General features: G+C 36.2%; 2 protein-coding genes across 3 annotated transcripts in view; one reads left to right on the top strand and one right to left on the bottom strand.

Annotated features, from left to right (window-relative positions):
* Window positions 1–6,362, bottom strand: tspan31 (tetraspanin 31). The gene is made up of 6 exons (XM_028452235.1): window positions 6,214–6,362; window positions 3,457–3,624; window positions 2,789–2,869; window positions 2,576–2,716; window positions 1,986–2,099; window positions 1–815 (listed from the first exon to the last, which is right to left on the bottom strand). The coding sequence occupies exons 1-6, from the start codon at window positions 6,274–6,276 to the stop codon at window positions 741–743; spliced, it is 642 nt and encodes a 213-aa protein (XP_028308036.1). The 5' UTR covers window positions 6,277–6,362; the 3' UTR covers window positions 1–740.
* A 1,151-nt stretch (window positions 6,363–7,513) lies between these two features.
* agap2 (ArfGAP with GTPase domain, ankyrin repeat and PH domain 2) overlaps window positions 7,514–12,838 on the top strand; it is a 30,607-nt gene continuing 25,282 nt past the window's right edge. For both annotated transcript variants that reach the window (XM_028452233.1, XM_028452232.1), the window contains exon 1: window positions 7,514–7,771. In XM_028452233.1, coding sequence (XP_028308034.1) covers window positions 7,609–7,771 — 163 coding nt within the window. In that variant the 5' untranslated portion in view covers window positions 7,514–7,608. The remainder of the gene's footprint in view (window positions 7,772–12,838) is intronic.

The following is a 12,838-nucleotide window of genomic DNA, read 5'->3' as shown; positions in this document are numbered from 1 at the left end:
TTATGGAGGGTAGCAAAGTTTAATGGGCTGACGTCCAATCAGAGAAGTCGACGGGTTCAAGTAAGACGTGCACTTACAGCTTAGCTTAAGTTAAAATAAGAGAAAACACTTTAAAAGTCTGTGGGAGAACATGTGCATCCTTTCAGCTTAACATAAATATTCACACATATCTTTACAAGGGAATTGAACACTGATGACAACCAAACTAAAGCACACGATCACACGAGAGTGAAATATGAGCGGACAAAGGAAAGAAAAATCAACAGGATTAAAAAGGAAAAGCAGCCAAACACTTCATTTCATTTCCTATGTTCGATGCCTGCACTAACCTGCTCTGAGCACACGACAGAGGCGTTCAGGGACCGTGGGAAAATCTACGACAGTATTCCAAAGACTATGTACAACATGTTTCTACAGTCCGTCGACATCTGGCTCAGGTTCAGTTAATAAATATCTGCAGAGGAATGGGTTGGTCAGCACATTACAGCAGCCTGTGGGAAAGGTGTGTGAGCGTCGCTGAGCAGAGGAAGAGGAGGGGGAGGAGCTAACAGGCTGCTGTCTGATGACTCATGCAGAAGGTTCTATTAAACATCCGTTCACTCCAATCAGGGTTGGCTGGAATTCCAGCGCTGTCCGTCATTCCCGAGCGTTCAGAGTTCCTGCTAGTCTGTGTGTGTGTGTGTGTGTGTGTGTGTGTGTGTGTATATATATGCGTGTGTGTGTGAGTGCGTGTTGTCCGACTATAGGAAAGCACTGGGATTGGCTCGAGGGTCCTTCTGGTTCCTGTAGCGAACGGCCAGCCACACACCCAGAATCTGTGACGCAACAACAACAAGAGTTAGAGTTAGCATCATTACCTCATTCATTAACCATGTGAGGGGGCGGAGCCTAGGATCTGTTCTTTGTCCAGAATTCTATAAAAACATCTATAGATCATAGTGATGGAAGGAATGAGTGATAAAGTGATAACACACATTTTAAAGAATCTCATTTTGTAAATAAATGGAATGAAAAAGTATTTAATGCATTGGTTCACAACCTTTTTTTGGATCGTGACCCCATTTTGATATCAAGAATTTCTGGCGATCCCAGACATTTTTTTTCTAGAATTAGTTTTTGATCATGTTTGAACTCAGATAGTCATTTTACTGCATTTTGTATATTTCACAAAGTGAAACGCAGTTGTTTAAGACTGTACTGTGTGTTGTTTTCATAATAATAATAATAAATTAAAAAAAATTTTTTTTTTTAAACATTTCTAAAATCTATTTAAATTTTTCAGAAATTTCAGGTGACCCCATTTAAACTGATGGGGTCCCGACCCCAAGGTTGAATAGATTTAGTTTAGTTTTGATCATTTCTCTTCGTCTCATGTCTGGGGGCGGGACCAAGACAGAGGCTGCGTCCGAAAATATTCCCTCCCATCTCCTTTCCTATCCACTTTTCCATAACCCCATGATGTCATCCAAGGTGTTAGGGGAGGAGTTAGGAAACGGCCATCACGTTTGTTTTGACGATCAGATGCACTTCCACTAGGTGACGTAATAATCTGATGGATTGGAACGCTCTTTTATCATGGCCACCACTTAAACACTTCCGGGGGTTAAATAACAGTGGATAGGAAAGGAGATAGGAGGGAGTATTGGGATGCAGCCTGACTTATTTTTTTTCTCTCTCCTTCTCTTCATTGCAAAACACACACTGCCATCTATTGGCCTGGTATGTCTACTACATCGTTTTCAGTGTTTCCCGCCGTCTTGTGTGAACAGAGATTGTTTAGAAAACATTACCGTGTGAATGTGGCACTTTTTGGAAACAAAAGCAAAATGTTGTTGTGTAAACAGGGCCTGAAACTCATGTATGGATGGATGCATTTCATACAAAAGCTATTAAAACACAATTTTAACACAATAAATCCACAGTGTTTGTGAGCTCAGAGGCTTTAGTGTGTGTGTGTGTGTGTTTTATCTGGATGGAGCTCCCACCTCAGTGAAGCTGAAGAAGAGGCCGACGCCCCCGAGGATCTTCAAAGCCTCCGTGGCGTGATTCAGCATCATCTCCCCACAGGCCAAACAGGAGCCGCTGTTTTTTGTACATAACTGTAGAAGAAGAAGAATAAAAATGTTCAGCGACTGTTTTTAGCTCCAGGATCTATTGTGAGGACAGGAAGTGGCCCACGGGTTCTAAAAGTTCTACCGCAGAAGGTCTGGGATACTGTTACTGGGTTACTGCACACGATTGGTTTCATGAGCATCTTCATGGTTTTATCTTTAATAAACTAAAGAAAGTCACATTTCATTATAAAGCAAATAAATAAATATATATTTTAACAATGCATTGTTAATTATTGACTGCTGTTATTTATTGATTGTTGTATTCTTACTTAAAAATAATACAATTATTGTTAAAAAGTATTTGCCAGAAAAAAGTAAGTGTATTTTCCAGAGTATAAGTATAAACTGTCATTTCAGAGCTGAATAAATATTATGAATCATTTTAAAAATAACGGTTTATTAATGGGACAATGGGTGGGATGATTGTAACTGAGCTCAGAGCGATGATGGGCGGGGCTTACTGCAGGGCAGGATTGCAGGTCTTGTTCAAACTGAACTCGGCTTCCCGTCACGTTGAGAAGGCCGCAGCAGTTGAGCTGCGTTTCCAAATCATTTTTAGTTTTATTCTCCAGGATCCTCCAGGTGGAGTTCAACAGCGCCTCCTGTAGGTACAAACAGTTCAGTACAGCTGTTACCGTCCAATAGACGGAGGGAGGAGAACGCCTTCATCTCACCTGCTGACCACGATTCATGGCCAGGCAGGAGCAGGACACGCCAAACTGGAAGAGGAACACGATGAAGAGGATGACCATGTACTGAGAGGAAGACGTCAAAGAAACAACCACAGCAGTAACCATGATCTTATCAAAACATCTCAAAAGTTCAGTCACTCCACTTCATCTACTCCATCATTCACTTTAAACAAATCAACTCCACTTTCAAAAATTCTTAAAATACTTTATTTTATTTATTCATTATTGTCCTTACACCTGTCTTGTGAAAATTATATAAAATATTAAATCTAATATAAATTTAAAATATATATTTTTTCTGATGCCACACAATTATTTCATAATAAAATCTGTTAGTTTTTCATATGTAGTTTTTTTTTTTCAATAGTAATAGTAAGAATGTTTATATTAAAAATATTAAAAAGTGAAGACATTTCTGATGTAAAAAAAGAGCAATTTAAAAAATAATAATAATAATGTATTTTTAAAGACTGTGTATAAATGTTAAGCTAAAAAAATTGCCTAAGTATTCTCAAATCTTTTAGATATTAAGGTTTCAGTTCCTCTACAATGCATATCATACATACATGCTGTATATATATATATATATGCTTTAAAAAGCATTTGTTGACCATTATCAGTGATTTATTCTCCGTTCTGTGAAAGGATACAAAGAACAACATGACTTGGTGGTGGTGAATGGCTCCGATCAGTCCCACGATGGAGATGAGCAGCAGGAAGACGCCCACCGCGATCACACCTCCAATGATGTGTATGCTGGACACCAGGCCGTAGCCTTTTCCCCACGCTGCTACACCAATCAGCAGCAAGCCCACCAACTGCAGGGAGGGGGGAGGAGTTAGGATGAGCTGTTTGATCATCTGAACGTAGTGTCATGTTAACACTCCACTAGAGTTACAGTAGCTCAGAGAATCATTATAGGATGAGAACAAGTACTTTCATATGATGGAGTGACTTATAGCTCAACTTTTCATGCTACAGCGCCATCTAAAGAGGAAAGTGTGAACTGGTCGTTGCTTCTAAGAGGTGTAGCTACAGTCAGCCAATCACAGACAATGTACACAGTTCCTCCTGTTTCTCAGGGTCAGCAGCATAGCATACAACAACAAAAATGTTAACAGAAATATACTAGTGCAATATAAACAATAACATAAAACAACAGAAATAAATAATAGAAACATATAAGAAAGAAAATACCCAGAATACACACAGGAACAGTAAAAATAAGTGTAAATACCAAAAAGGATGTTTTGCAGCATCAGAGCTTAGGCTTAATGTTCATCATTCATGGTTGATTCCAACTCTATGGTCAGAAACACGTGGATCAAACAGAGTGAAAGCTATTGTTTAACTTGGCAGGTATGCAAAGCTAGTTTTTTTAAACTCCACTCAAACATTGGCTGTGTTTATTCACAAAGCAGGTTTTAAAATCCTGGATGATGGTAATTACAGTCACTCAGCCTTTGGGGGGAGGGGGAAGAAGAAGAAGAAGAAGAAGAAGAAGAAGAAGAAGAAGAAGAAGAAGAAGGGGAGGAAGAAGAAGATGAAGATGAAGATGAAGAAGAAGAAGAAGAAGAAGAAGAAGACAACGACGAAAAAGACGACAAAGAAAGACCTCAGTCACAGGAAAAACTTTATCTCCATCGATATGCTGAAAGCTCCGAGAGTGGAAAATGTTTTCAGAGAAAATGTTCACAGAATGAACGTCACGCTGTGGGCAGCACGCGTCACATTTAAACACTGAAACCTTCTCGTAGAACTGCTCTGACATCTTATTGTTGATGGTCTACTGAGGGATGACTGTGTTTAAAAGCATCAGTCACGACTCACGAGGATACAAAACCGTTACCAAGGCCTCGGGTTCTACCACGGGACAAAAAAAAAATCAACAAGATGAAACCATGGCACAACATCAACATTAATAAGGGCCCCAGAAACATATGAAAACAGCAGAAAGAAAGCTTCATAGCCTACAGTGTCGTTAGGGAAGGGTCAGGGGTCTTTACCAACAGTATGGTACTCCTCATGCCAGTATGTGATTCAGAAACAGGAGGCAAGACGGACCAATGACACTCAAAGCTTGTAAAATACCAGCCTAAACCAGACATGGGCAACTGGCGGCCCGGGGGCCACATGCGCCCCTCGCACTAATTTTGAGTGGCCCCTAAAGTAAATACACAAAATTTCATTAAAAAAACCACACAAAAGTAGAGAAATATACATAAATAACATACATACATAAATAAATACACAAAATTACTCCAAATTCATAACAACAACAAAACAAAAAACCCCACAAAATTATAGACAGATTACAAAATGATGACAACAACAACATAGAAAACAAAAACACAAAAAATGTCTCCAAAATGACAACAAAAATACACACTTTTTCATAGCCCCGCTGTAGTAAAGGTTGCTCAACTCTAGCCTAAAACGAATGAAAACCAGAGGTTGTTTGTTTTATACTATTTGTTGTTATGTTTTATATGTAACTAAAAATGGAAATGAGCTTTTTGCTAAACCTCGAGAAACCATTTGTCATTATTAAACACACGCTTGTCAGCACATGCTGTCTTTTTAAACAAATAAAACTCGAAAATGAAACCTTGTGTCTGCTAAAGTGTGACTACATAAACAAACAACACAAACACAATACATTCAAGTTTTAATTTCACTTTTTGTTTAGACATCATATCAAGTCATCCAATTTTAGGAGATGTGAAGTCATTTTATCAGTTGATTATCGTTTCCAAAAACAATGAATCCATCGTTTCAATCCAATGTGAAAGTATGTAAAGTTTTATTCATTATGCGTTCGTTTATTGTTGTTTTTATTTAGAAACAATGACAGTACAGTTTCTATTTCTCAGACTCTGAGTTATTCCAGGACAAGTGCTTTGGTATTTCTACATCTTTTTCACAGGTTCACATTGTTTGAAGCACATTTTAACTCTAATAATTATTGATCTGACTCATGTTTACATTTTAAAAAGCAATTAAAAATGACACACACACACACACACACACACACACACACACACACACACACACACACACACACACACACACACACACACACACACACACACACACACACACACACACACACACACACGGTGGAGGGTCAAAGAACGGCTCCAACATGGCAACAGCTAAGCTAACAGGCTAACTCTACTGTCTACATCTGTGTTTACACGGCTAAGCTAAACCACACAGCTGTTTAAACTGTGTTTATACGTACCATTAAACATCTTGATAATGAAGACAATGTCACGGGGAGGAGAAATCATTAAAATAGAGTTAATATGGGTTTAAAGCAGCGGCTAACAAGTTAGCTCCCGGCTAACACGTCTCCATTCATCACAGTTAGCCGACAGCTAGCAGAGTTAGCATCCGTCACTCACCATGTAGACCACGTTGAGCGAGCACAGCGCGTTTTTGGAACAGGTGAAGCCGCCACAGACCATCTTAAAGCCGGATCAGGTCCCGAACAGAGTCCGTTACACTCAGACGATGAACGGGCAGCCGCTGTCAGCACTGACGTCACTGCAAAAACACCCCAGAGGGCGTCACTGGTGACGTAAGCGCATGACGTGACGTTTGCCTACGAGGACGCGTCATCGTTCCGAAAAAATAAAAATATTAATAATAATAATAATGATAACAATAATGATTATTATTGTTAAGATAAATATAGAAAATATGTGTTTTGAATTTGTTAAATGTTGATTAATTGTCACATTAAGAAAATAATTACATAAGCAGAGGCGAAAGAAACGAATTACAAGTACTCATGTTACTTTAATTGAGTTGGATTTTTTGGGTATTTGTACTTTTTTGAGTATATTTTTAACTCAGAAATTTTGCTTGTATTGAAGTACGTTTTAAAGTAATTTGTTACATTTCTATACACCCAACTATTACTGAACTAATGCTTATTTTTTTTAAATTTCTGTTTTATGGTCTCATTGAACATATTCCCTATATTCTTAGTCGTTCCATTTCTTATCAAAGCCACTTTCAATGATTTAGGTTGTGGTTTCTACCGCTTATGTTTATTATATTATATTATATTATATTATATTATATTATATTATATTATATTATATTATATTATATTATATTATATTATATTATATTATGTTATATTATATTATATTATATTATATTAATTATGGTGTTAGCCACATGGCACAGCTTTAGAGTTCATAAATATATATACAATTTTTTATTTATTTAGAATTGAATTCATTGATGTTATTTTATTTTTCAAATAATTGTACATTTTGACAAACATTTTATATTCTACAGATGCCTTTGTGGAGAATAAATGAAGTTCCAATTGTGCAATTTTTTGTCTGTTCCTTTTTAAGTTTCTACATGAGAGTTTTACTGTATGCAAGGGAACCTTACCAAGATTTATTACCAACAATACACGTGGTGGAGGTAAAAGTAATCAAGGATATACCAGTACTCTTTACACTGCTGTTATTATTACAGTAAATAAGTGAATATTTGCTCCAAAAGGCAGATCAGCAAAAACAACCGCTTTCACAGAACCAGTGAGAACAGTTTCCATGACGTTGTCTCCTTACTGGTATCAGTAATGTGAGATAGAGTTTCAGACCATCAGCACAGCCTCCATCGCTGAGGATGGTTTCAAATAAGGAAGTAAAATCATTTCATTTCAAACGTGCAGAGGAAACTGAACCCTCTATAGATGTGGTGTGCACATCGAGCTGGAGAGGAAGCAGAAAACAGCCGTTGTTGCTCCTTCTGGGCCTGACTCATGTACCAGGATGACCAGCAGCAGCAGATCTGTGGCCTCGGCTGCAATAAAAGCAGAGATCAAGAGACACGAGTGTGTGCAGAACGCCATCAGCAGACTGTCCAAGCAGTGTGAGAGGGTGCAGGACCAGCAGATACGCTCAGGACTCAAGGTTTACCTGCACAGTATCCAAGGTAGGAGGCATCACATCTGCTGTTAGAGGGGTCACCTGCAGGACCCTGACCTTAGGGTGAGGATCACCATCTATCAGTCTATCCTAGGAGAACATTCCCTGTGTTTTTAGGCTCATTTCAAACATTAAACAACTGTTCACAGCAGGGTTGAGGTCAATACATTTTTCAGTTACAATTATGTTTGCAATTACCCATGTTCAATTATTTTTTTTCCAATCAATTAAATTACTATGATTTTTTTCTCCTCAGAAAGTCAATTACAATTACGTTCTCAATTACTAAAGTTCAATTACAATTAATCACAATTACTGACTCTGACATTATTAACCTAATAAAAGTGAACCTTCCTCTTGTGTTAGCTTTCTGTTAGCATCTCTAATGCTAACTGGTCCTAAATCAGCTGTAAAATACACTAAAAACAATTATCTATCATCTAATTTATTTCCTATCTATTGATTACCTTCTTAGGCGTCATAATCAATGGAAATATAGATTTTAATAATTTTGGTGTGGGCATCACTATACCCATATATTTATATGTATTTTAAATGGTAAAACTAGGGAAAGCTTAATACGAAACATATTTTAATAATTGTTAACTACATATGTGTAGAACTGTACATAGTGTTGAATTACAATTGACATTTTTTAGAGAATTTTCCTGGCAATTACAATTACATAGTCAATTACCTAAACCTAATTACAATCTAATTACAATTACGACTGCAACAGATTTTCAAAATTATTATTACAATTATAATTATGCCATAATTTTAATTAATTATCAATTACGCGATTACAATTAAAAGTGACCCCAACCCTGGGTCACAGTGAATGCACTCTGACTTAATGATCAGAGACTAACAGTCAGTAAAGTAATACATCAGAAGATAGAATGAGTGTAAAGTGGGCCTATTCACACACAAAATATAATATAGTATAATATATATATAAAATATAATCTATGAGCAAAACTACATTTCAAGATACAATATGTGCCAGAACAACAGTGAAAAGGATGTGTATAACAACAGTAACAGGGGTTAAATGATATGAACTGCCTAAAGCACACAGGCTCACAGGAGAAAGTAAAAACTACAGAATCATTGTGTAAATGAAACTCAACAAAATGTGCAGGTTTTCACATTTTTTCTGGTGCTTATATTATATCACACAATTGCAGTAATTTTCAATGTTGATCTTTAAAAAAATTTAAATTCTTACAAAATCATTGAACTTTCTTCAAATCATGACATTATAGTTTCCTTAATTAAATAAAAATTGGTCATGACACAAACTCTAGGAAATGTAAAGTCCTGTTGGTACTAATATCTGCCACTTATTGCTGGATATCATCAGTTTCTTACATATTTCATGTATACGTGGAATCATAAACTAGGGCACAATAATGTTGAAATTACTTGTTTTCCCAACATAAAGTCTGTGGCCCACTTCAGATTAAACTGCTTCATATTTGGCCCCTAAACTAAAATCAGTTTGACACCCCCGGCCTAAAGGATGAAATAAAACAAAGCAGCAACATAAACCAGTTTAAAAAGCTTTTTAAATCATATATAATAAAAGTATAAAAAAGTAGAACAACAATTATACCTAGGACAGCAATAATATATATGTATATAATGGTATAAAATATATTAGTACTTAATAAACATAATAAAAGGTATATATTGTGATAGAGAATATCATTAATTTAAATACATGTCATACACATGCATGTGTATATGTGTTTGATGTGCAAGAATCAGATTCAGAATTCCTTTATTAATCCCAGGAGGAAATTGCTTAAACTGTATATATATATATACAGTTATATATATATATATATATATATATATATATATATATATATATATATATATATATATATAACTGTGTAGAATATATATTGCATGTGTATTGTGTAACATTAGTTTCTATTTTTTAAAATAATCTAGAGAGTTTAGTTTAGTTTATTGTGATGTGGTAGATGTGTATATATGAACTTTAGCTTTAACATACACACGTTAGCCTCATTAATTAGATAATTGACTGTTGTTTTTATGAAGACTGCCAAAATAAAAATTAAAAAATTCAAACACATTAACTGCATAAAACAATCATGGAGGTGTTGATTATGACTGGTTGAGGTTGACTCGTTTACCTCCATCCTCGGTGGAGGCTGAAGTGAATAAATGATAAACACTGGCCTTCTCACCGTCACTGACATTTAGAGTCACTATTAATGATGTTTCTCCGCAGCAGGAAGTAGAACCTGCTGTGTGGCCTCCTACATCCTGTCTGCCAATGTGCACACGGGCCTCAAAGCCACTTCCTCCCTCACAAACAGATCTGACTGCACTATCGCACATCATTTCCTGCTTCTCTTCCTCCAACCTCATTCTTTCAGTGCTAATAACGAAGCGTGAGGTGAAACAAAACGACTGTTTCTACACATCGTAGTAACGCCATGAAGTGATTTCACATTAATACACAGTTCAGTTACATCCTTCTGACTCGTCTTATATCTCATATTTGGATTATCTATTGAGTCATTTCAACAAATGTCCTACTCACTTTGGGGTCTCAAAAATGTTTGACATTTTTATCAATTGTTTCGTGATTATTCAATATTCACACTGTACATTTAGAGTGTGATCTGATCAATACTTGTTGATATATGGATAATGTAGTGAGGGGGTGTGTCCTTATTTATCTTCCATGTTCATCTTTCAATATATCAGTAACTCCATCACATAGAAAGGTAAATATGGTATAGTAATAAGCTCCACCCACTCTCTCAGAATATAGACATAGATCTGCTATACATCCTATCTGGTGGACATGTCAGCTCCTCTAAATAGTCACTAAGTCAGTGTGTGTTTGGGTCTGGAACATGTTTGGGTCTTCAGTAAACTACTTAGCATATGTCTCAGCTCCCTGTAATGTGATCAGCTTAGAGCTATGAACATAGACTGTTCACATCACTAATGATTAGTCACAGATATGCATTGGTTCTAGACTCACACACTCTGGAAATATGAACAATGTACTGTTTTTACTATTTTCATTGGTTCATAACTGTATGTGGGAATGTAAGAAAAAATCTGATCTGTTTTAATTGATAGTATTAAGGGTAATCTCTATTGGAATAAAAACTATTTTTATTTATGCAAGTTCTTCATTTTTTTGTGAATATTGAATAATTACGGAACAATTGATGTTTTATCTTGTCAAATATGTAATATCTTATGTCATATATGTTGCGTTTTCTTATGTCCTATATCTTGTATCATGTCTTGTGTTCATCAGTCAGATGAAGGTCTTTCGCCCCCTGGAGTATTTGAGCTTTTTAAAGTTCTCACACATCAGCAAAAAACAACATATTAATTGTGTAATTATGCTGCTGTGATCAAAGCAGGCTGATCCTCAGTGGACCAATAATAATAATAATAATATTTACTTTGATGAAACACTCTTCCTGGTGGCAGGGGCCTCGTTCAGTAGAATAACTCAGGAACTGTTGAGGAACAACATCAGCATAAATCATATTTTTAATAAGGATGTTTTCACTCTAACAGCTTTAGACGTGACGACAGGACGAGAGGTGGACTGTGTTGGGTTTACTATATAGATGTATTTGACATAGACTGTGTGTCTGTGTTAACCCTGTGATGGACGTGAGGAGGTGTCCAGCTGGGGATGGATGAATGCACACACACACACACACACAGGCTTGGTGTGTATCTGAGTGAGAGACGTTAGTGATGCTGGTGTCGGTTTCAGGATAATGAGATTTACTGTGTAGCTCTGCCAACTGCTGCCACCTCACGTGCACGCCCTCACAGACACGCCATGGATAGTTACACTGACTGAATGACTGTGCAACAGAAAAACAACAAATAACATAATCCTCCATATCCTTATCATTTATAACACTGCTTTTTACACAAACAAAGTAAAATCAACAATGCAAGTGTAATAAAAACATCTAACGGTTAAAAACGTCTCCTCCACATCTTTCTCTGACAATCTGTCTGTTTCATATTCCTTCCAAACACGTTGTGTATCCTTAAGAAGGAAACTAAAGATGAATCTTTGTGTTCCACGTATTACAGACAATAAATGTTCTTCTTCCTCTGAGACTGGGAAGTAATCTGTTTGGTTAGCTTAGCCCGTAGCGCACAGTCCCACATGTTTGGGTTAGCCAAGCACATAGTGACCAGCCCATAACAACTAGTTACTCATGTTTGGTTAGCTTAGCACAGGGCTGCCAAGTTTCAGAAAAAGACTTTAGTGACCTGATGCTCTCCCTGCACTGTGTCCTCCTAATGCTATAACCTAATCAATATTTCATATCATTTATCTGGGGACATGTCTCATGTTGTAGGTGTTTATCACAGATGTTGATGATGACAGAGGCTCCCACTTAAAACACTGTGGCCCAAGGCAGTGCTACCTTTACCTCAGCTCTCCTTGTCTGCAACAGAAAGGACGTCATTAAAAAGATCATCATGTAAAAAACATTCAAACATCAAGTCATTTTTCATTGAATCAATGTCTATAGAAATACACTATTACATACAATAATAATCATAAGAACAGTTCAAATGAACATTAAATTATGTATTTATGATGATATAACTTACAAGTGTAATTCGGCTACTACCAGTGTTCATAGCACTGCTAGTAGCTGAATAAGAGTTTTAATTATCTTAAGTTAATGTCTAACACAGACATACACATGTAGGAGTGGGAGATATGGGGAAAATCATATCACGATTTTTTTCATTTAAATCATTTAGACTATTTTAAAGTTATTTACCAATAAAACACCTTCTTTAAATCATGGCCCTAAATGAAAAAAAGAAATAAATGATCATTTAAGACAAGATCATTTTTTTTATTTTTTTTTTAAATTGTGTGTAAGTAATTTATCAAACTAGTTCTAAGTATAATTAACATTAAACTAAAGGTCTGACATGTTCTTATAGTCACAGTATTTTTACTTTGTTTAACTAAAGTAGTGTAGCATTAGCATTAGCATCACTGCTACATAACAAGACAGTA

This window comes from Gouania willdenowi, chromosome 7, assembly GCF_900634775.1.
Source record: "Gouania willdenowi chromosome 7, fGouWil2.1, whole genome shotgun sequence".
Classification (NCBI taxonomy): Eukaryota; Metazoa; Chordata; class Actinopteri; order Blenniiformes; family Gobiesocidae; genus Gouania; species Gouania willdenowi.
This window is presented reverse-complemented; position numbering and strand designations above follow the sequence as displayed.